This window comes from Hyaena hyaena, unplaced genomic scaffold (genome assembly GCF_003009895.1).
Source record: "Hyaena hyaena isolate Hyena2069 unplaced genomic scaffold, ASM300989v1 scaffold_1570, whole genome shotgun sequence".
NCBI classification, from domain to species: Eukaryota; Metazoa; Chordata; class Mammalia; order Carnivora; family Hyaenidae; genus Hyaena; species Hyaena hyaena.
This window is the reverse complement of record NW_024082206.1, coordinates 180,765-205,779: the sequence shown is the minus strand read 5'-3', so window position 1 is coordinate 205,779 and position 25,015 is coordinate 180,765. Positions and strand designations below refer to the sequence as shown.

Below are 25,015 nucleotides of genomic sequence, written 5' to 3'. Positions count from 1 at the left end.
GCTCGAACCACGAACCATGAGACCATGACCTGTGCCGAAGTCGGATGCTTAACCAATTGAGCCGCCCAGGCACCCCGAATTTTCCATACTTTTAAAGGTATCTTCTTGGGAGTTGCTCTAGAGCTTACTATGTACTTCCTAATTTACCATAATCTTTTCAGATTTATACTATTTAATTTCAGCTAAAACTAATAAGGTTATTCCTATATAGCTCTATTTTTTCTTCTCCCTCCAATTTGTGCTATTGTTGTTATATTACATCTATATGTGTTACAAACCCAAAAATACACTGTTATAATAATTTACTTTAAATTTGTATCTTTTAAAAGTTTATTATTTATTATTTATTTTTGAGGAAGACAGAGAGTGCAAGCCGGAGAGGGGCAGAGGGAAAGGGAGAATCCCAAGCTAACAACACAGAGCCTGCTGTGGGGTTTGAACTCATGAAACTGGTGAGATCATCACCCAAGCCAAAATAGTCAGATTCTCAACTGACTGAGCTACACTGGGACCCCTAAATTTGTATCTTTTAAAGGAGCTTCAAGGGAAAGGAAGAGAAAATATATATCTATAGTGTTTGTCTTATTAACTTTTTTTATTTTTCATTTCTTTTTTACATAATTTTTTAATATGTATTTTTTTGAGAGAGAGTGCACACAAGCAGGGGAGGGACAGAGAGAGGGGGGGAAAGAGAGAATCCCAAGCAGGCTCCATGCTGTCAGCATAGAGCCTGATGCAGGGCTCAAACTCATGAATCATGAACTCAAGAGTTGGACACTCAACCAGCTCAGCCAACCGGTGCCCCTTATTTATCATTTCTGATTCTCTTCATTTATTTCTATGTATTTGAGTCACCACCTTGTATCATCTCCTTACCATATATAGATTTGCTCCTGCCTGCCTCCTTTATGCTCTTATTGCCAAATATATTACATTTCTAAATGTTATGGGCTCAAAAATACAATTATATACGTATGCATTTTTTTTTCTTTTAGTACTTAGCATGTGTCATCCTACTGCCTTCTGGAGTACAATGTGTCTAGATCTTACTGAGGCTCTTTTATATGTGACAAATTATGTTTACTGTGTTGTTTTCCAAACTTTGATTTTGTTTTTGGCATTTAACATTTTAACTGTGATATATCTGGATGCAGATATCCTTGGCCTTATTCCAATTAGAATTCGTTGAACTTCTTGAATATGTAGATTAGTATTTCTCATCAAATTTGAGGAGTTTTCAACCATTATTTCTGTTTTCTCTCTCTTTTTTGGACTGTATAATCTCTTTAAGTTTCCTGATTCTTTCTTCTGTCAGCTCAAATCTGTTGAGCCCTTATAATAATTTTTTTCATTGAAATTATTATACTATGCAACTCTAGGATTTCAATTATATTTCTTTTCATAGTTTGCATATATTTATTGATATTCTCTATTGAGACATTGTAATTATACCTACCTTAATATCTTTCAGTATGGTATTCTGTAGATCTTTTAAAATATTATAAGTGCTTACATTATATCTGCTAACTCTAACATCTGAGCCCTCTCAAGGCATTCTGTTGCCTACATTTTTTTCCTAAGTATGGGTTACACTTTCCTGCATCTTTCCATGTCTTATACATTTTTTACAGTTTTCTTAAAACTGGACAGTTTGGACAATATATTGTAGCAACTCTGGATCTTGATTTCTCAACCCTAGCCCAAGGGTGTGTTGTTTGATTTTTAACATTTTAGTGACTTGGTCGAACTATTTTAGCAAAATCTATTTCCTCCACTGCACCCTTGACATATCCAGTCTTCCATGGATGACAATGGTTTTATCAGGACTCTCTTTGTCTCTTTCCTTCATTTCTCTGTTAAGCTATCTACATTAAGCTGTTGGTAAGGCTGCCAGCTGTCAGACTCTATTTGTTGCTGGTTGATTGCTCTATTATTTTCTTCAGTGCACTGGGGCATAATCTGCTTCACCATTCAATTCGCTTTTAAGTCCTGATCCCTTTGCAGAGGTAGTCTTTGAGTCCAAACTCTCAAGTTTATTCCAGTCCAAGGAGAGCTCTTCTTCTTCTTCTTCTTCTTTTTTTTTTTATTTTTGAGAGAGGGAGTCAGGGCTCGAGCAGGGGAGGGGCAGAGAGAGAGGGAGATACAGAATCGGAAGCAGGCTCCAGGCTCTGAGCTATCAGCACACAGCCCGTCGCAGGGCTTGAACTCACGAGCTGTGAGATCATGACCTGAGCTGAAGTTGGACGCTTAACTGCCTGAGCCACCCAGGTGCCCCCAGGAGAGCTCTTCTTAACTCTTTCCTTGGTGGTCTTTGGTCAGCTCTTCCCTGGTTCACAGTTTAGCTTGTTGCTCTCATAGAGCTACCAATCTCTTCATCATTTCTTACTCCCAAACTCTCCATTGTTTTCCAGTGTCTTAATTGCAAACTTTCCCACACTCCGTTCTGTTCCAGATGAATTCAGATCTCTTTTGGAGAGCCTCAGAGCTAGCTCTCTGCTCTTACAGCCTACCTATCCTGCCTAAGCAAAATCTTAGTGCCATTATTGGGAACAGGGACAGTCACTCACTTCTCTTAGAATGACACCCCTGCATTATAGGCAGGCAGTGGGTAGGGGGATAGCCTCTGATATTTTTGGTTTGCCCCTTCTTGCAGTTGGGTAGTTGGGAGCTTGTTATTCTCAGCCTGCTACCTCTGTAATAGAACTTCTGCCCCATTAGTAAAGCTGGATAAGAGAAGACCCAGACTCTCAGGCTGAAAAATAGAGCTCTTTTAACATGAAGCTGTGAGTGGGGGAGCATGAGAAATGGTAGCAGCCTGCTCCTCCTAGGAAGATACCATAGTCCTCAGTAGGGAGCTGGAGGTAGAGTACACCTGGATTCTTGACTGAACCCACCTAGCGTAGAACTTCCATCACAGTGAACTGGGGAGTGGGGAGAGGAGTGGGTGGTGACTCAGATACCACAGACTTGCTGTTCTTTCTGATATTTAATAGATTTCTTGAGTAAATTCTCGCTATATGGCCTTAGGACAATTTCCAGACACTTTACTTTTTGTTTAACATATAATCTTCATCAACTATCATTGCTTTACTAGGGAAAAGATCCATGGAACTCTTTCAGATACATGTTTGAGGGGCGCCTAGGTGGCTCAGTCGGTTAAGCATCCAACTTCGGCTCAGGTCATGATCTCACGGTTCTGGGTTCGAGCCCTGGGTTGGGCTCTGTGCTGACAGCTAGCTCAGAGCCTGGAGCCTGTCTTCAGATTCTGTGTCTCCCTCTCTCTCTGACCCTCCCCTGCTCATGCTGTCTCTCTCTCAGAAATAAATAAAAAACATTAAAAAGATTTTAAAAGAATAAATAAATAAATAAATAAATAAGAAAGCTACATGTTTGAAAGTTATCTTAGAATCATAATTTTTTAAAATTCAGGTGTAATTACTTACAGGATTGCCAAATTACTTATGACATCTTCGACAAAACCAACAGATAAAAAATAATTTGAAATTATTTTCTTTCAACTGAATGTTATTCCATTAGGTGATTATGACCTATTTTTATCAAATAACAGTATGAAATATTCTTATTAAAATCAGTCCTCACTTCATTTAGCTTATAAAAGATTATCTCCTAACTCTCTTGGCAAAATTAGAATAACATGCTAGTTCTGGATGTTGGCTTTTAGCTATATACCTTTCTATTTCATAAACAGATGAGAATACTTTTGATCATTATCTCATTGATAGATACTTTTCCAATAAAAGTCTACTTTTATGTGCAATAATTCTCTTTTTAAAATGTTTCTTAATGTTTACTCTTGAGAGAAAGACAGAGCATGAGCAGGAGAGGGGCAGAGAGAGAGGGAGAGACAAAATCTGAAGCAGGCTCCAGGCTCTGAGCTGTCAGCACAGAGCCCAACGTGGGGCTTGAACCCACAAACTGTGAGATCATGACGTGAGCCAAGGTTGGACCCTTAACCGAGCGAGCCACCCAGGCGCCCCCGTGCAATAATTCTTCATCAAAGTGTGCAATGTAATTATGTTCTTTTAATAAATTATGTATTAATAACAATTGTAACAATAACCAATAATAACCCTAAAGAAATGTATTTTAAAAATATGTTAATGACTGTGAGGATCCATAGTGTGGAGATTTTGCTGTCATAGAAAATAAAACAAAAATTTAGATTTCAATTTATACGTACATTTTTATTATACTTTAATTTCATAGGTGCTCAATAAAATTTAAGCAAAAAAAGATTAGGATAAAATGTGAAGGAAGAAAATGAAAATAATAATTTTAGGAGAAGGTAATATTTTTTTTTTAATTTTTAAAGAAATTTTGGAAATATTTATAACCTTTTGAAAACTGTCAAATATAACACATATCCAGCACAGTGCACAAATCGTAAAATGTGTAACATCATACACATAACAAAGCCAACACTTGAGGCAAGAAATAACAGCCCCCTCTGTCCTCTGCATTTCATATCACTTTCCTTCTCCATTACCCACACACACATTTAGAAATCTTCATCGTGATTTCTAAAATCACTTTGTGGTTTTTCTTATAGTTTCACTACTAGGTATGCATATCTAAAAATAAAGTTTAATTTTATGAATATTCCATTTTATAAATGGAATCAAAGAGTATGTATTCTTTTTTCTGTCTTCTACCACTCAACATTATAACTGTGAGATGCAACCTTGCTTGCATATTTCTTTCGTTCATTAATTTTCCATTGTATAGTATAGTACTCACTGAATGAATTTACCACAATTTATTTATATATCCCATGATTATTGAACATTTAGGTTATTTTTAGCCTGCAGACATTACAAAAAAAAATGTTGCTGTAAACATTCTTTTACATGTATCCAGATGCACATGGGAATTAATTTTTTTAGGATATATGATTCAAAGGTGGAATTACTTGGCCTAAGTTATATATAACTTTTTCTTGATGAGATCATGTTACACTGCTTTCCGAAGTGCTTGTTTCTGTTTATACTAACTACAGTGCCCAAGAATTCCCAGTGCTCTTTGTTTTATCAACAGTTGCTAGATATAAATTTTTTTTGCCAATACAGTGGGTGTGTCTTGATATCTCAACATGATTTCCTTTTGCATTTCCTTGATTACTAATAAATTGATCACATTTTTATTTGTTGGTTGACATGTGTATTTCCTCTTTTTCAAAATCTTGTTTATGCTTTCTGCTAATTCTTCTACCACAGTGGTTCTTGGCCAGAGATGATTTTATTCCTTCCCCTGGGGAACATTTGGCAATGGCTGAGTATACTTTTTGTTGTCATGCTAGGAAGATTCCATTGGCATCTCATGGGTAAGAGCTATCCTGCTAATCCTAGAATGCATAGCATAGCCCCTACCCCCAACCCCAAACCACCTCACCCCCATCACAACAAAGAACCATCTAGCCCTGAATGCCAGTAATACCTATAGAGAAACCCGTTCCATCAGGTTCTCTTTGATTTTTCTTCAAATATTGAGTTCAAGTCTTTTATTGAGGTCATGTAACAACATATGCTGCAAATATTTTCTCCCATTCTATGGCTTATCTTTTCATTCTTTTATGGTGTTTTTGGTGAATACATATTTTAATTTTAATGAATCCAAATTTATTCATAATTTCTTTAATAGTTAATACTTTCTGTGTGTTTATTACCTTCTGAAACCTTTATTTTTTAAATTTTTTTAGTGATATATTTATTTCTGAGAGAGAGAGACAGTGTGAGCAGAGAAGGGTCAGAGAGAGAGGGAAACACAGAATCTGAAATAGGCTCCAGGCTCTGAGCTGGCTGTCAGCACAGAGCCCAACGCAGGACTCCAACCAACAAACCAGAGATCATGACCTGAGCCAAAGTCAGATGCTTAACTGACTGAGCCACTCAGGTGCCCCTACCGAAACCTTTAAAGACTGGCCTTTTACATTTTGGGTTATAATTTACCTAGAATTAATTCTTTTAATTTTAATTTTTTTTTAATTTTTAAAAGTCTTTTTTTATTTTTGAGAGAGAGACTGAGAGAGACAGAGCATGAGCAGGGGAGGGGCAGAAAGGGAGACACAGAATCTAGAATCTGAAGCAGGCTCCTGGCTCTGAGCTGTCAGCATAGAGCCTGATGTGGGGCTTGAACCCATGACTGTGAGATCATGACCTGAATTGAAAATGGAGGCTTAACCTAGTGAGCCACCCAGGTGCCCCTGGAATTAATTTTTACGTGTGGTGTCAGAGTCAGTGTCCACTCTTCACTCCTTAATTGAAAAGATCATCCTTTACCTATTGATCAGCCATGCTACCTGTTACAAGTCAAGTATCCATCTCTGCAGAGATCTCCAGCTTCCTATTCTATTCCATTTGTCAATTTGGTTAGCCCTTGGCTAATACAACACTGTTCTTATCTCTATCACTTTATAGGCCTTGAAATCTGGCTGAACAAGTGCTATCATTTTGTTGTTCTTCAATCAGTCCTCGCTGTTCTTGGGCTCTTTGCAGTTCTACATAAATTTTAGGGCTTGTTCGAATTTTGATTAAGATTATTGCTCTTATATTTTTAAAATATATGATGAGTATCAAATCATATGGCAATTCAAATGTCATCTGATGTATTTACAAGAGTATATAAATTTTAATTTTTAAACGTCAGTGTTGATAAAATGTTGTAACTTTTGCAACTATTTAAATTTATTATGAATTTAATCAAAATGCTTTATAGTTAGTCAAAAATAAGATCAATGTTCATACCTTTCTGTTCAGTGTATTAAAATATACAGGAGAAATATATTCTAAAATATAGAAGTAGAAAGTTACAGTATGGGGAAAACAGCAACTGTGGTGACAAGAAACTACGCAGTTAAAATATGGAATAAAATAATTCAGGTGAATTAGTTGTTAATCAAGTAATGTAAAAAAATTCCATTTATACCGTTAAATTTGCCCTCTCTATTAAGGTTAAAACAATGGTGTGCTAAGAGTTTTGATACATATTAGTATATCTTTCTTGTTTTACAGTAACTTTCCCATGAGATTGGGATTTTAAGGAAGTACTGTAATATACTTCCCATGAACTTACACAAATAGATAATTTTTGTCACCTTGATTTTTCTACCCAAAGCATAGTTTCATACCACTAAAATCAATTTCGGTGTGATCAGATAGATTTTATCTAACTCTTTGGGAAAATATATACTTTTTTTAATATTAGGTAGTAATATCATTGTTTTTGTAGTCACTCCGTCCCTCATTTTAGACAAAAGATATTAGTTTTCCTTCAGGGAATCACCTTTTCCCCATCTTCAATTCATTTAATCTGAGTGACAATAACATCCTAGACCCAAGGATTAGCTATTCCCTCGGCCTGAACAGTTTCCAGGGATGAACATGTTTCCCACATCATTGGATGAGGTTCAGTGTTAAAGCTTCAACTTGAAAAAGGTTTCTTCCTTCAGAGGTTACTTTAGAATGATGATGGTAATGATGACATTAACGAGTGCTTACTCATTGCCAGGGATTCTTCTAAACGATTAGATTAATATTAATATTAATATTCATTAAATATCTAAACCCACCCCATGATATAGGTATTATTACTATCATTATTATACAGATGAAGATACTAGGCCACGGAGATATTAAGCTCCCAGGGCTATGGTGGTAAGTATGTGGCAAAATGAGATTTTAATCCACTCTGACTCAGGGTTCTCCATCTTCGAATTCTGGGGGCAGCTCTAGTATATGGAGAATGGCAACTAGCCCAGAGCCAAGGGTTGGCAAAGGAAGCCCTAGATAAATCTGGGTCTAAGTTCAGTTCTGTCCTTAATCTCTTCAGTTACATTAGCCAATAATTTCCTGTTTTCCCTTAAATCTCATTAAGGTGGGTTTGTCTTTTTATAATCAGTGGTGTGCTGGAGTGGACTCAGATCAGCAAATGAGAACAGATTATTATTTTGCAAGCTGACTGATGTTAAGTTGGTAACTTGAAATCATCAATGGTAGGAATATTTGCTCTATGGAAATTAGCAAGTTCTGCCTTTTGTTTTGTTTTTGTTTTTATTTTTGCCAGAGGGGGGATAGGGAGGAGAATAAGTTTTTAAACATTTAACAGGACATCAGTGCTTTTCAACTGAGAGAGGCTTGTTTAGTATAGATAGACTGCCATGTCATGGCCAGACATTTCAAAAATGAACAAGTACTTTCTGTGCTTAATTTATTTTCAAAAGAAATTCAGTTTCTTTCTCTTAGGTGTCATGCATGCTGTAATCTTAATGCAATATTCCCTGCTTTAAATCCTTTCCATAACTAGAATGCAAATACAAAGGCAAAACAGATAGAGTATAAGAATCCTTTGCTTAAATAATTCAGTTATTTTTAAATAAGTTGATTTTATTCATATTCTTTGGGAATTGGGTACAATCCTTCCCTTTGCTTGAAAGAGAAAAAAAGGTGATTTTTTTTTTTTTTGTAAAATTCCCAGAGTAGAGGCTTTTCAATTATTTTCTTTACTTTTCACTAATTCTTCAGGAACAACCTCATGGAATAATTTCATTAGGGCATTAAAAACACGTTTTTAAAATATATTGATTCATCTTCTTTGCAGTATTCTTGCCAAAAATGTTTAATATAAATCTAAGTAGGAGAAAACTAACAAATGAATTCCCACTTAAAGGATATTCTGGGGTCACCTGGGTGGCTTAGTCGGTTAAATGTCCAGCTTTGGTTCAGCTCATGATGTCACGGCTGGTTCGTGAGTTCAAGCCCCATATGGGACTCTCTGCTCTCACCACAAAGCCTGCTTCAGATCCTCTCTCTCTCTCCCCTCTCTCTCTCTGTCTCTCTGCCCCTCCTTTTCTCACACTATCTCTCTCTCTCTCTCAAAAATAAGTATTAAAAATTTTTTAATAAATAAATAAATAAATAAATAAATAAAGGATATTCTACAAAGCAACTAGTCTGAACTCTTTAAAGTATCATTTTAAAGAAAAAACCCAAAAACGTGATATTAAAGAGACATGACAACTAGTTGCAATAAATGATGCCTAATTGGATCTTGGATCAAAAAAAAAAAAAAAAAAAAGCCAAGTATAAGGCTACACTTTTCAACACATAATTCTCAGAACCTGACAGCTTGTTAAAAATGCAGAACCCCAGGTCCCAGCCTACACACACCAAATCAAACTGCAATTTCAGTAGATCTCTAAGTAATTTCTGTGAATATTAAATTTTGAGAAGCACTGCTATAATGAACATTATTGGACAATTACAGAAGTATGGATTGAATATAAGACATTAGATCTTATCATTGTTAAATTTCCTTTTATATGTGATAGTCATACACAGTGTATTTATGTAGAAGAATGTCATTAAATTTAAGAGATATATGCTGAAGTATTTAGGGATGAAATATCAAGATATTTGCAACTAATACTTGAATGATTCTGAGGATAATTAAGGACTGGCACATTATATGCATATAGGTAAATCTAATACTTACATGTATGTAAGTACAATAGAGGGAAAAGAGTAACTTGACAAAATGTTTATTTGTATACCTTTTGAAGAGTACACGGATGGGTGTTCATTGAATTATTCTTGCAACTTCCTTGTTAAAATTTTTTGAAGTGAAATGTTGGAGGGGAAAAAAGTACACTGAAGGCTGGACTTAACACTTATAAGTTTCATTGGTGGTCTAGGTAGTGACTGGGAAATTTTTTTATTGCTTTTGTTGTCATTCTTGGTTATTATTGTTGTTTTTTGAAGCTCCTCCAGTAATTCTAAATTTTTTAAGTGTTTTATTTATTTTTTAAAAAGAGAGACACAGAATATGAGTGGGGAAGAGGGACAAAGAGAGGGAGACAAAGAATCCAAAGCAGGCTCTGACCTGTCAGCACAGAGCCCAATGCAGGGCTTGAACCAGGAACTGTGAGATCATGACCTGAGCCGAAGTTAAATGCTTTACCAACTGAGCCACCCTTAAATTCCCCCAGTAAGAGCCAGAGTTGAGGACCTCTAGGTTTGGTGAATACCAGATGGGGTACCTTTGCTTCTAGGCTTCAGATGATTAAAGGGAAGAAATTTCACTGATGTGTTGCCACAAATAAATGGAGAAAATAAAGAAGGAGAAAGATGAAACATTATTTAATGGAAATACACATAACTCAGAAATGCTAGAAGTAGTCCACTGTTTGCTGTAAATTAAAAGGGAAAAAAAGGGAGTTTCCTATTAAACATAAAGGATCTTAATAGTTTCAAAAGGAAGGCTACAGGGTAGGAAAGTGTAGGGTAAAATTAGCCTCTTAAAAGGAAGAAGCTGGGTTAAGAGGTCTTGTGGGTGAGTCCACCCAAATGACCAAAAGAACTGGAGCATTCTTGAGGTGCCATGCCTGGTTATTCTTGTGGTTGTTTTGTTTTTGTAAGACAGTCTTAGAGTCAAACGGAACTAGGTATCCTGCCTAAGATATTTAGCTTCCCTAGGCCTCAGTTTCTTCGTTTGTAATGGGAATGCTGATAGTATCTATTTAGCAGGGTTTTGTGAAAAGGCATGCAAAGTGCCCAACATTGTACTGCCACAAGAAAATACTTAATACTAGAAATTATGTGAAAACACTGAATATGAGATTTTTCTTGTTTCTCATTACACGACTTCATTTAAAAAAAAAAGGATAGTTAAAGTTTTAGTTTATAGAATCCTGAAGAAAAACATCTGTGGAGGTCTCAGATGCAAATGTAACTAACAAATGTTAGGTCTATAGAAATAATATTTGAGTACTTGCCTTTATCTTCTTCCACTTTTACAAGCACTTAAGACCAAAGATGAGAACAGAAACAATGTCCAGTCGGGACAAAGAGTCACCCATCCAACCACAAAGTGTTCCAGGCATCACCACTATGTGGGTTATAGAGTTTACTCTATCCATCCCCTGGCTTCCCCAAAGAGGAAAAAAATGGAGTTGAATGGGGTTTTTTCCTCTTATAACCATTTACAACTGTTCCTTTCCCATACACAAGATTAGTCTGTTTTGCCAACTCAAATATTCAAGTCAAAGTATTTATTGAACTATTTAAAAACTATAAAAATCACAATGGTTTGCCAAGCCTTAGAATAAAAAAGTCATGTACACATATTCATTTAGGCTAGACTTTCTAAAGTGAGCTGATCTAAAGTTCATTTCAACTGGTCAGAGAGTCAGCTGTCCAAGGCACCTCTGAGACACCGACTTAGAAAAAAATAAGAATCAAATTATTCTATTCAATTATTCATCATAGAATAATATGGCAATTAGCCAAGGACGTTAACAGTTGCTTCAGTGTTTGAGCCACTGTGTTTTGAACAAATTATGCCTTAACAAAACTCAGGGAATTTCTTAGGGGGAAGTGTTTGTCTGAATATGCTAACCTCTGATGTATTCCATGGAAGAAAGAGCACGTACCTACCATGCTTGCAAAGAAAACATGAAATGTACTCAGAAATGCCTAGAAAATTCTTATAATTACAGCAAACATCAACTGAATTATGTTTTATTAGCATCGTCATTTGGTTTATTAGCTATTTGCTTTTAAACTTGAGGATGGTAACCAGAGGGATTAGGCCTCATTTTTAAATGTGTGGTTTAGCAACATTTAAATGAAGTCTCTTTCAAAAGAGTCCAAAACCTTTTTTAATTTGCTAGCAGGTAAATTTTAAATTGCAAAAAGACTAACTGGCAGTTTTATATTCTCAGACAAAGTATGTAGAACTTGCGATAATGAACTTAGTGCTTAAAGATATACAATGGCAAATCACCTATTGAAAAATTGCTTTTGGCAAGCAACTCATTCTGGAAGAGCACAGCTGGTAACTTAGATAGCATAGCTGTGGCTCCAGCTCATGATGGGTCTCAATTTCTCAAGCAGAAGCCTTAGAAACTTTTACAGGTTGTACATTTAAATATCTAAACTTGGGGGCACCAGGGTGGCTCAGTCTGTTAAGTGCCCAACTCTTGATTTTGGTTCAGGTCATGATCTCATAGTTACTGAGATCAAGCCCCATGTCGGGCTCTGTGCTGGGCAAGGAGCCTGCTTAAGATTCTTTCCCTTCCTCTCCCTCTGCCCCACCCTTGCTTGAGCTTGCTTTCTCTCTCACTCTTAAAAATAAATATGTAAATTTTCTCTTGTTTTACCCTAAGAGACAAAGTATACATAAATACCACAGTGCTGTGTGAGTAAATACTTGTATTTTACTGTAAGAAACTGTCACAACCCCACCCTGAATTTATCAATCACATGCACTTACTAAAACAAAAAAAGGTGTATTTTAATAAAGGCACAGCCTTGTAATTTTTGTGTAAGGTGAGAAGATTTATGGTCCTAGTTTGGGTTAATGTGAACCTTGGTAGATTAGTATTCCTGGAAATACTATAGGAAAGATTAGGTTAACAGAAGATCAAATTAATCTTTCTGAGGGGTTGAAATATTTTCTAAATAAACAGATGATATGGTAGTTCAACACATAAACAAGTATGTTATTTCTTTAAATTCGTTAATTCAATTCTGGAAATTGAATCCTCTTTCCTAGAACACAGAAATGTTTCTGAGCAGAGGGAAAATAGTTGCCTGCTTAACACAAATCCATACTGCTCAGGACATCCTAGGGTGGAATTGGCCACTGTGTGAAAGGTAGTATTATGTTCCATCTTTAGGTGCTTGAGATTCATCAGTGAACAAAATACAGATTCCTGCTCTTAATGGTACTTTCACTCTAAAGGGAAGTGTCAGACAACAATAGACAATAGATGTAGTAAACAAGGAGGTTATATCTTAAAATACATATTTTGACTATATGTATTTATATATACATATATAAATATGTGTAAATATGTATATATATTTATGTATATATATTTATGTATATACATATATATTGCTATATATGGCAAAAAGAAAGGAGAACAAGGGGCCAGGAAGATTGGGAATGTGTAGGGAGGAAGTGATAAGGCTGGCTACATTCCAAGAAGAGCGTTTAGATTAGACCTCATTAATAGGTCATATTTGTGGAAAGCCTTGAAGACGTAAAGGAATTAGCCATAAACATACTGACAGAAGAGCATTTCATGCAAAGCCCCTAAAGCAGGGAAGGGCAAGGGAACTAGTGTGGTTGGAGCAGAGTGAGCAAGTAAAAGAGTTATGGAAGATAAGCTCAGAGTTAACGGGGCACTAGATCAAGTAGAGTCATTTAAGGCTCTGTTAAGGACTCTGCTTTTACTCTGAATGAAATGAAAAGCCACTGGAAGTATGACATCTGAGCGTATCACTCTGGTAATTGTGCTTAGAACACACATAGAAGGACAAGAGTTGAAGAGTAAGAGGCTGTTGCTATGATTTAGGCATCAGATGATGGTAGTGGCATGGCCCAGGGTGGGAGTAACAGGAATGATGAGAAAAGGCAGACTCTGGATATATTAAGACAGTAAACAGGATTTTTGTATGGATTGGATGTGAGATATGAGATTACCAAGGGAGTAGATAGAGAAAAAAAGAGAACTAAGGACTAACTCCTAGAACATTCCACATGTAAGAAGTTGAAGAAAAATCAACAAGGGAGAGTGAAAATAGAGCACTGGGTACATAAGCATTTAAAAAAAATTTTTTTTTTAAGTGTAGTGTCCTAGAACCTGCATAAGCAAATTACATCAATGAGAAAGGGGTGATCCAATGCATCAAATATTGCTAATGGTTCAAGTTATTTAAGGACAGAGAATTAACTGCTGGATTTAACAATTTGTATAACACTGGTGAAAGGGGATGAAAAGCCTTTTTTACACACGGTTGAGAGAGAATAGGAGGGGAGGATCTGATAGCAGCAGGAATAGGTAACCATATTGAGGAGAAGTGCTACAAAGGGAAAGAAAAAAGTGGGGTTGTAGCTGTGAGAGAATGGGTCAAGAGAATGGATAGCTTTTCCTAATAGTTAGAGAAATAAATATATGCTTGTATGCTGATAGGAATGATCCAATAAAAGTGAAAAAAAATATGTAGAAGACAAAGGAAAGACTTGTTGAATCAGTGTTAGACCAGAGTAGATAAGATCTAGTTAATAAATGGAAAGATAGCCTTTGGATAGGTGCTCATCTTTGGTAAGAGTAAGGAAGAGGCAAGTACAGATTCTAATAGGTGAGTATAGTGATGGAAATCTGTGGAGGCTCTCCTCATTACTTGAAGTTTCAGTTCAGTCAGACATAAGGTCATTGCCTGAAGTTGTGGGGGGGAAGGGGGAAGGAGGTTTAAGGAAGGGGGAAGAGATGAAATGATAGTCTAGGAGAATATAGAAGAATTGAGAAGTATTGCATAGTATGATTGGCAATCAGCACTAAGGTCTCATTTGAGGTCTGTAGCCATAAATTTAATTCAATAAGCACACCTACATATTTTACCAAAGCTATGTCCAGCTATGATAGATTCAGGAACTGAGTAGGTGGCAAGTTGTGCTTATGGTAGCTAAGCAAGTACAGAGAAGCCAGAAAGAAGCAACAGAGTGGGAGTTGTATGCAAGGGACAGATAACCAGATAGAGGTTAGGGAAGATATCCAGGGGGTAAGGGACTGTGAAAAGATGGTACAATCAATGAATTGTAGGTCCCCATGGACTTGAAGCATTTACATCAACATTCTGGAAGGACTGAAATAGAAAAATAGGTCATAGGGAGAAATGCATGTAATTGAGATCATGGAGTAGGGGGTGTTAATTAGCATTTGGTTATGACTAAGAGAGAGTGACTGAGATGGGGAAGATGAGTGGAGGAATTGAGTTCAAGGACCTGGGAGGCTAGGATGATGTGCATATTATATATTTATATATTGAAATCACCAAGAATTGACACAGGAGTACTGGTAGAGGGATAATGAGCCAGGAGGTCAGACTTCTGAAAACCGAAGAGAGACCTGGACAGATGTAAACAGAGGCAAAAAAAAAAAAAAAAAAAAAAAAAAAAAAAAAAAAAAAATAAAAAAAAAAAAAAAAAAAAAAAAAAAAAAAAAAAAAAAAAAAAAACAGCAACATTGTTGGCTGTTAATAATTTGTTGACATAAAATACAAGCTGGAGGGTTTTAGAGAGAAGGATCAGAGAGCAATTTCAAATTGGCAGTGAGGACCAAGGAAACCTTCTACCTCACCTCCAGGTCAAATGCTACTTGAGAACTTGGGGGAAAAAGAACAACAAAAAAACACAGCCACCATTTGGCAAAGTGCTGCAGGAGAAGTAGGGTCTGGAGAAGAAAATTATGCTTACATTAGATGTGAAGATAAAGGGAAAGTTCAGAGAGGAAGTTGAGAAAGAATCTTGCTGATAATGGAATGTTGTGGAGGCATGGATGCAAGGGACCAAATAAGGATAGGAATGAGTCAACTGAGAGTTTCTGGTATTCACTGACATGAAATAATAGAAAATACATATATTGGTCTCTACCCCCAGTGCCTGGAACAGAGCTCCTAAAATCCTTGTAATTTCATAAATAACAACAGTACTGGGAACATCTTTTGTTCTAATATTTGGTTTTTGACCCTGGTTCTTGACATAGAACTCAAATCTCAGAAATTTCCTGGGTGATAGGAGTGTCCTTTGCTCTAAAGAGATGACTCTGGGTGGGCTCCTAATACCTTCAGGAAGGGGAGCGGTCACCAGAAAGATCAAGCTTAGAACTTTCAGCTCTCTCTTCCACATCCTCTAGGAAGGGGAGAAGGGGTAGATATTGAGTTAATAATCATGTCTACATGATAAAGCCTCCACAAAATTCCAAAATTCCAAAAATACGGGATTAGAAGAGCCTCCAAATTGATGAACACATCCACATACTGGGTGGACAGCACACCCCAACTCCACAATAACAAAAGCTCCTGTGCTCTGGATCCTTCCAGACCTCACTCTATGTACTTCTTCATCTGACTGTTCATCTGTATCCTTTATGATTTCCTATATTACATAATAAACTGGTCACCACAAGTAATTAGTTCCCTGAGTTCCATGAACTATTCTAGCTAATGATGGATTCCAAGGAAGGAGGTTATGGAAACCTCAAATTTGTAAGCGTAGTTACGAGTTTGAATAGCCTGGGGACCTCCTACTTTTGATTGACATCTGAAGTAGTTGTTTGGGTGGGGGAGTCTTTTGGGAGTTCTTAACTCATGGGCTCTGGGTTAACTCCTAGTAGTTTAGAACTGAATTGTAAGACACCCAGACGGTGTTGCAGAGTGTTGCTTGGAAAAAATCATTGATGTGGGAAAAAATCCACCCATCTAGTGGCTGAAGTGTTGTATGGTAGTGGTGTGAGAACAAATGAGAAACACAAAGAAGTGTTTTTGTTGTTCAAAAATCAACTGAGATAAATAGAAATAAAGGACAGAATGAAATTAATCCTGGTAAATTCAAAACATATGTGAGGGTTGTGTGTTGAGGGTGTGTGGGAGGGTGGTGTGGGTGTATGGAGTTCCTTCTTGTGCCCTATAGAGGAAGGATGTATGAGAAAGCAAGGTATTCACAGCCTGTGACCCTCACTTATCCCTCTTACAATGAAGGTACAATGAATGCCTAGGGTTTGGTCCCAGTACATGGATCTAGTCTTGATCCTATTGAGAGAGAAGAAAGCTTACTCCAAGTGTCAGATTCAGCCTTGATACCTGTTGAAGAAATTACGAGTTCCAGAATAGCCAGAAGTTACCTTTAGTCACCAGATCCTATGTCTAAAAATTAGAACAAAAAATGTATCCTTACAGAATTCAGCCCAGGGCATTTCTAACAATGAGGAGCCAAATAATTGTCAGTTACACAGACATTCTACCCTTCTTTTGCTCAGAGATGCCGTCTGTTTTCCTCTAGTCCTGAAATAACTGGTTTCAAAAATAGTAATTTTATCATAGACCATTAAGAAACAAACTATTAACTAGGTATAAGGAATTTAGTACAATTTTCCTGGTGAAATAAAATCATACTCTATGTAAAGCAATGAAGCGAAGTTGATCACTTAGTAGGTGCAATAACTTATACTACAGTAGGTAACCAATAATTTCCATAGTCATCTATCAATCCCCATCCATCTATCTATACATCCAATTTTACTGAGCATCTGTGCTCCGACAGTGTGGAGAGCACTGGTGAGGAAACTAGTTATGATCTCTATCCTTTTTTTTTTTTTTTAATTTTTTATTTATTTCTGAGAGACAGAGAGAAAGAGAGCGTGAGCAGGGAAGAGTGAGAGAGAGAGGGAGACACAGAATCTGAAGCAGGCTCCAGGCTTGAGCTAGCTGTCAGCACAAAGCCCGACACAGGGCTTGAACCCACAAGCTGTGAGATCATGACCTGAGCCGAAATTGGATGCTTAACCGACTGAACCACCCAGGCGCCCCTGATACCTATCCTTATGATGTCTGCGGTCTAGTGAGGAATAGAATCATGGATCAAGGTATTGTATATATGATGACTTCTATGAGGTCAGAGTTTTCCAGAAGAATATAGCTAGGGAACCTAACTTTTACCACTTGCCAAGGATTATCTGAAGCCAATTTTTCAAATCCCAAAGGACTGATAAACTATAAGCTCATTTCTAGAATGATTCCATCGGCCATAGGAGGAGACCGGTGTAGAGCTACAGCACCAGGGAAACCTGACTATCCCAAGTCCTTAAGCAAGCTTCTTGCCACTGATTGTATCATTGTTCTCTGTATCTGCCTCCCAGAACTTATGTTGAGGTTCACCAGAAAGGAGAGTCTCAGTATCATCCAGGTAGATTGAATTGTGCCACAGCTTTTGCATCAATGGGATTGCATTTTCTCTACAACTGAAGCTTAAAAAGAACCACGTGTTCATCTGCTCTTTTAGAAGCTGAAGTGTGCAGCCCAGAGGATGCCCCCTTATAAGATAGATTTCTGCACATTCACAGAAAGCAGCAGTGAGGCATGATCGCCAAGCGTGGCTCTAGTTGAATGATGCTTTCCTGAGACACAATTTCCTTCTACCTAGTGAAGTCAGTAGTCATGTCACTCAGATGAATCCAGTCCACTTTAGCTGTGCACTGAGAAAGTTTAACTTGCTCTTTGTTCACTTCATCTTGTTACTTGATGGCTCATTCTAAGCCTTATCTCATGATTCTAGATAGAATCATCCCAAATTATCCATTGACTATTAAATCACATTCATTTTGCCATACTTAATTTTACATGTCATTCTATGCTGCTATTCCAAAACTAGATTATAATATGGTATATGTCCACGTTATTCAAAAAATATACTCACTGCTACTTGGTGGCAAAAATAATCCATTTATATTTCGAGGTTTGCTGTGATAAAAGATACAACTGATCTTCACACAACCAAGTGGTTGTGTTTCCCAGAAGCATGAAATGCTGCAGTTTTGCTAGACAAAGGAGGTGGGGGAAATGTATTGATTAGATGCCATATTCAAAATAAATACAATGCGCTACATGTGACAAAACTATCGCAATTACGGATTTAGGATCAGACATGTTTTCTGGCTTTCAGTGTTTCTAAACTATGCTATCTAAAAGATGCAATGGATATTTCTAAAATATACTCCTAAGAATTTAAGTTGAGTAACATGCAAAATGCCTAAAATTAAGTAGTGGAAGAAAGAACCATTTTTTTCTCTATTGTGTTATAAGAGTGTACATTTCAATATTATTGAAGGGAGATCCTTTAAATAAACATGATGATGGTGAATAATTCTACCTGCATTTCCATGTGTCTAAATCTGCAAAGTGGATCTAAACATTTTCCCTCTCTCCATAATGAGCACACAGTGTCACTGCCAAGGGCCTCTTCACAGTGTCGGAATCGGCACTGGGAACCCTAAAAGAAACAAGTAAACAGTATAGAAAACTCAAAATACTAGCATTAGTGTTCAACAACAGTAGCTTGCTAATTAATTAAAGAAAATATGACTAGATCAAATTAGAATCACAAAAAAACGCTACAAAATAAGGTCATAAGTCTTAGTTATAGCAAATGTGTTTAATTTTAGTGAGAGACTGACAACACAATGATTAAATAGTACACCATGCCACAAGTCACTGATAAATTGCTACTTTTTGTTATTTGTTATCAGTTAGTCCATATGATTCACTAAGAATAGATATATGAAAACAGTGATATTCTTAATCACAATCCAATGACAAAACAATTTAATTTTCTCTTTCTGTGAAAAGACAGTTTCTTTGTTTTGTATTGTTAAGAATCACCAGTCTGGGGCACCTGGGTGGCTTAGTCGGTTGAGCGTCCAACTTTCGCTTAGGTCATGATCTCGCGGTTCGTGGGTTCGAGCCCCGTGTCAGGCTCTGTGCTGACTGCCAGCTCAGAGCCTGGAGCCTATTTCAGAGTCTGTGTCTCCCTCTCTCTCTGACCCTCCCCTGCTCACGCTGTCTCTCTCTCTCTCTCCTAGAAATAAATAAAAATATTTAAAAAAAAAAGAATCACCAGTCATATTCTAATTGTGGAGATGATCTCTATTAATCAATCCCTTTATTAGATAATGTTTTCTTAGTCTATGGAGTCACTGTTAAGTGTGTTTCCATAAGGAAAGTGAATAGACCTTAAACTTTATATTATTGTAGAATTTTTTTAATGTGTTATTTATTTCTAGGAGAGAGAGAGAGAGAGAGAGACAGCGTGAGCAGGGGAGGGTCAGAGAGAGAGGGAGTCACAGACTGAAACAGGCTCCAGGCTCTGAGCTGGCAGTCAGCACAGAGCCCGACGCCGGGCTCGAACCCACGAACCGTGAGATCATGACCTGAGCGAAAGTCGGACGCTTAACCGACTAAGCCACCCAGGCGCCCCAATTATTATTGTAGAATTTTAAGTAATTACCACATTATGCTATATTAAATCTCTACGCTTTATGCCCTTGGTCTACAAAGATAAACAATTGTGCCAATATACATATACACACCAACATCTTTATATACCAACAAAAGCAAATGTGGATCATTTCATGGGATGCTATTACTTTTTTTTAAAGTCTGTATCTTTTACACACAGGTGCACAGTTGGAAAAACTGCAAGCCATTGTCTTCTTGATAGAGAGGTGCATAACATACAACAAAAATATTCCATTGAATTCTCTTTTGACACGTTCCATGTTTTTTTCCTATCTTCTATCACCTTCTTACTCCTGACCTCACTATTTCCCCCTTTTAAAAGTGGATTTGTGGCTCTTGTAGTACAGGATAGTAGACAGGGGCAAGATAAACCAGTATTTGAACTCTTGGTTCCATTACTTGTCCACAGTTACAAAGTTAATACATTACTAATTCTCTCTGTGCCTCAGTTTCCTTATCTGTATAAAAGGAATAAAATGCCCTCTTAATGGATTGTAAAAGTCATGTGAGGAAGGTATTGTGGTTGCTATTATTATTATGTATTAATTTAATTATTTATTGAGATTTTACCACCTTTCAGTCACTGTGCTAAGTTCTTGAGGATACAGCAGTGAAACAGACAAAACTATCTGCTCATATGGAATATAAATTCTATTATTATTTATCATCTCTAGGTTTAATCATAAGGGGACAGGCACTTGAAGTGGATTTAATTCTTATGGTCAAAGAGGTTGAACCCATTCAGGTTTCCTAGCAGAGATGAAACACTTTATAATCAGATACATTGTGTCTTTCATTTTGGCATGAACATGAAGCTTCAAGTTTCTACATTTATTTAGTTCATTGCAATCCATTAATTCTAGTCTCTTAAATGTTTTTCTCCTTTAGCCTTAAAATCTTGAATTCATATTTGGCTAATTTGTTTATATTACTTCTTTTCATTTTTTTACATTATCATATATTTGCTGTTAAATATTGACAGGGAAAACTTCAGTAATTGAGTTAATAAATGTCAACTAGGAAATCAATTAGATTTATTAAACTAAGCTTGATAGTAAGCTGAATTTAACTTTTTGAATTTATGTGATTGGAATCACATTAACCATAACAATATGATATATCATACAATGTTTCAGTATGTTTCAGTATTAAAAATTTGATGTCTCAAGGAACTGTAATGTAGGTAAAAGTGCCACATGATGACAAAAAAATCCATAGGCATTTAACTGGCAATTACAATATGTAATTGTAAACAAATAATAATTTTAATTTCCTTAAAGAAATTCAATATATTAAAAATAACTGATAAGCTCTTACTTCAGATAGAAAATATGTAAAATATTTTGCAGGAAAATAATAAATTTTGACACAGCAATACAAATTATTGCCATATCTTCCTTCATTCTACTAAAAAGCTTATTTAAGCATGTGAAGTACCGTAAATTGTACGATATTTACCTTTATGCATGTGGAATTAAAAAAGAAATAGCAGTCATTCCCAACTTCTGCCATTTTCAACTCTCTTGCTGCTAATCCAATGTTTTAAATATAAGAATTGCAGGAATGCAAATATAAGAACTATCAGTGTGTAAGGGGGAAAAAATTTCTTTTCCACAGTCTTTCAGGCTATCAGTAGTATTCCTTTAAAACTGACCTCCTGTTGACAGTATATTACACAATAGATAATTCTTAAAGAAATTTAAATTAGAAGATACCTTCTCTAGCTTTGCAGAAATGTTGAAAGTGGTTGCTAGTAAGCACACAAACTCAAACTTCCAGAATTTTCCTCATTGTTACCTAATCCATTGTTTGCTCATCACAAATGACCTCACATGTAACTGTAGGCTAGCCTACCTTAGTGAATTCTGTATGGTCTTTCTTTCTCAATTCTAGTATATTAGCCAAATAGGCTAGTAAAAATAAAGTATTTTATCTTTTAATGTTCTGACTGAATATGGGACATAAACTAGTTCATAATTTTATAATAAAAACTCTTAAGTATTTCACAAGTAAATAGCTGTTTTCTAAACTCTAATTGCTATATATGATTTTAAAAAACCTAAAATTATTAAATATGTAAATATACTATCTATACTCCAGGATAATAAATAAAATTATTTAAATATGTACTCACTGCTATCCAATGAATTGGGAAAAAAATCATTCAGATTGTGTTATTTTAATAGGTACCTGGGTATAAATTGGACTATTTATTCATCGTGTAGCTATGTTCATTCATTTTTCATCCATCATAAAAGGAGTAATAACTTCTTCCTATAGCAGAAAAGGTTCCAGAGTGTCTGTAAATTTTGAGAATTTGTTGAAGACAAGATAAAATACTCTGATTCCCAGAATGAGACATTTCAATCAGCAGTTAGAGGTCTTTCTTCATCTTAGTGTTTTTACCAAAAGAACTAAAACCTACAAAATTTAATAAAATGGTTCATAGTATGTGACTTAGAAGATGCCATAGAGATGACAGAGTACAGTAGATCAAAATGTATTTTTAAAATGCAATGTACTTTGATTTGGAAATTAAGAAAAAAACATATGGATTCCATTTTAGTTAAGTAAAACAGACTAAGTAGTATGAACTCTCTGAATATAATACTTTAAGGTAAAAATCTAGAAAATAAAATAAGAAACTAAAATTTAGAAAAGAGATATTTGCCTATAACTGTAAATAAGAGAAAAGTAAAAAAAAAAATGGGTAGTATTAAAAGTAAGTGAGGAAGTAGAGAATAAAGATTTGGCTAAACTCTTGAAAATATTAGCAAAGATAAAAAAAAAACCTTAATATATTGCTTTCTGTTTTGCTCTATCTTCTAAATCTAGAATAACAAAGTGCTCATTTTCAGCACTAAGTTAACTGAGAACAACACCCCTAAGAAATATCTTTAAGTGGTCTTTACTTCCAGATAAACTCCCTCTCTGCCTATGAGCTTTTACCTGCCTGAATTATTTCCAAATACTATTACCAAACACCATTATTGCATGATTACATGCAACATCATGGTTAACACAGGGGAAAGGATAAAAAAAGGTTTTTACCTTTTAGAGTTTGTTGGGAACAATTACATTCCATTAGACACAGTAAAAACAGGTCAAGCCATTATGGGGATTTTTGTTTTGTTTTGTTATTGCAAAGAACAGTAAATAGATCTGTACATTTTGGTAGTCTTTAGCATGGAGCTTTAATTTCTTTTTTTTTTTTTTAACAAAACTCTCTTTTCTTTTTCTTTCTCTTTTACACCTTATTCACTTCTTTCCTGATGTGAAATTCATTCTAGTCTTTTAGGAAAAGCTGTGACCTCACTCAAGAGGATTTTTACTCCCTGTCATGAAGAGCAATGGGAAATTTGTCTCCACCACTGGGAGTACGCCTGAAAATTCGCTAAGTATTTTGTGTTGGCCAAAGTGGACTCACATTGAGTGTCTTTCATCTTTGGTGCATGTTAGAACACTAATACATCAGTCAGAGAAGAAAGTCTTTCTTCCAGTTTGTGATCCAATACCACCACTCTAAGTATAGGGGCTGGTAGTAACTCCGTGCTGGCTCTTCACGTTTATGAGAAGGAGGCAAAACTGTTGGCTGCTACCCATTAGAATAGGAGCCCCATTTATAACTGTGAATTGGAACTGTGGCTCTCCCCTAATTGGGCTCCTTGGTCTCAGCCAAAGGCTTTGCTCCAGGCACTGATGAAATCAAAGCACTAGAAATAGAGTGCTTCCTGAGGAGTGGTTAGCCTTGCTGGTACTATTCAAACAGCAAGTAGAATGTTTTAGAAGATGATCCCTTCCCAGAAATGATAGAATGTTGGATATAGAAGATTCTGTGGCAGTTTGGGAAATGACAGTTGATAGTTGTGAGGGTTATTTAATTGTTGTTCCCTTGAGACCCATGAAACAAGCTGCTTGTTAGGATTCCTCTGGAAGAGCAGAAAATCACTGGTGCTTGACTATAAAATACTGTCTGGTCCCAATAGCTCACAGCCAGCATTAGGTGTTCTATTCGCCCTGTCCCTTATCTCTTATATATATGGCCATTACGTGTTTTCTTAGGGAGAAAAGGATAGCAGAAGAGAAAGTAAATACTTTGAAATGGCAAATTTCTTCTCTTCCTCTGTGAATCCAGTAATCATAAAATAGTGCTTTTGGTGGGGGTGGGTGGGGGGAACGACATATTTTATTCTTTGGAAATCCTCTTTTATATATAGATACTTTTTCCAAGGGCTAAGTCAGGAAAATGCTGTATTTTATGGTACTTGCGATAACACAACTATAGAAATGAGACCGGAGTCTTGTTCAAGTACACAAAAATGGCAGTAGTCAGAACTCCCCTGCTGAAGACTACTATCCTCAATAAGATAGAAAAGCTTCTATTACTAAATATGTAATATTTTATTCAATCATTTACTTATCACTTACCCTCCAATATTCTTTTAAGCACTAAGTCAAATAAAGCTGTTTTTAGCTCTGCAGGTGATTGACTCCAAGAAGTCAAGTCATTTGGACTTTTTTGGAGCGCATATATAAGATAAATGAGATTCCTATGAAAAAAATTGAGATAGAAATCGGGTTTTGGATTAGTTTAAGGCTAAACTTTGCACTCAGGAAGGAACATCGGAACCAGTTTCGACTATATGATGTTGCACGATAAGGCGTAATCCAAACGGTGTTACTATGAGGGGTGGGTTCCCAGGTATTTTAACTTCAACGCTTTCTAGCACTCCTCCTGGGAAATCTGTTTCCAATAGGCCTTGAAATGTCTTTGGATATTTCTAAACTTCTATAGTGCTTGCCCGAGGAACTTATTGAAGAAAACAGGCAGTTAGCTTTCACCAGAATGGTGTTCAATCGCCATCTGAAATGAGTCTTTACTTATAACTTGATATTATTTAATTTTCATAAATATCATCAGTTATTACTAAGTGTGAAGTACACACAACGCAGAAACGAACCTCTTGTTTTAGGGCCAATACAACCCGGACCTACTCTCGCGGGAGTGCACACGCGGGTGGGGGGGGGGGGGTGTGTGGGGGGGTACCTCGGTTTCCGCACTACAACTCCCAGAAGACACCGCGGTCAGGAGGCCGCTTCCACGCGCGCGTCCCCGCCCCACGCTCGGTGTTGGGAGACGTAGG

General features: G+C 36.4%; 1 protein-coding gene across 7 annotated transcripts in view; it reads right to left on the bottom strand.

The window, feature by feature from the left end:
- The window catches only part of CUNH12orf50 (chromosome unknown C12orf50 homolog), a 44,476-nt gene extending 19,499 nt beyond the window's left edge, over positions 1-24,977 (bottom strand). Inside the window, exons 1-5 of one of the 7 annotated variants that reach the window (XM_039224233.1) lie at positions 24,919-24,974; positions 24,300-24,421; positions 22,062-22,145; positions 18,727-18,846; positions 18,274-18,394 (exon numbers count right to left, since the gene is read on the bottom strand). In XM_039224233.1, the coding sequence (XP_039080164.1) occupies positions 18,274-18,394; positions 18,727-18,738 (133 nt within the window). In that variant the 5' untranslated portion in view covers positions 18,739-18,846; positions 22,062-22,145; positions 24,300-24,421; positions 24,919-24,974. Of the gene's footprint in view, positions 1-18,273; positions 18,395-18,726; positions 18,847-21,586; positions 21,645-22,061; positions 22,146-23,298; positions 23,575-24,299; positions 24,422-24,832; positions 24,874-24,918 lie in introns of those variants that run through there. The other 6 variants (XM_039224237.1, XM_039224232.1, XM_039224235.1 and 3 more) reach the window with 6 other exon arrangements.
- Between the last annotated feature and the right edge of the window lie 38 nt (positions 24,978-25,015).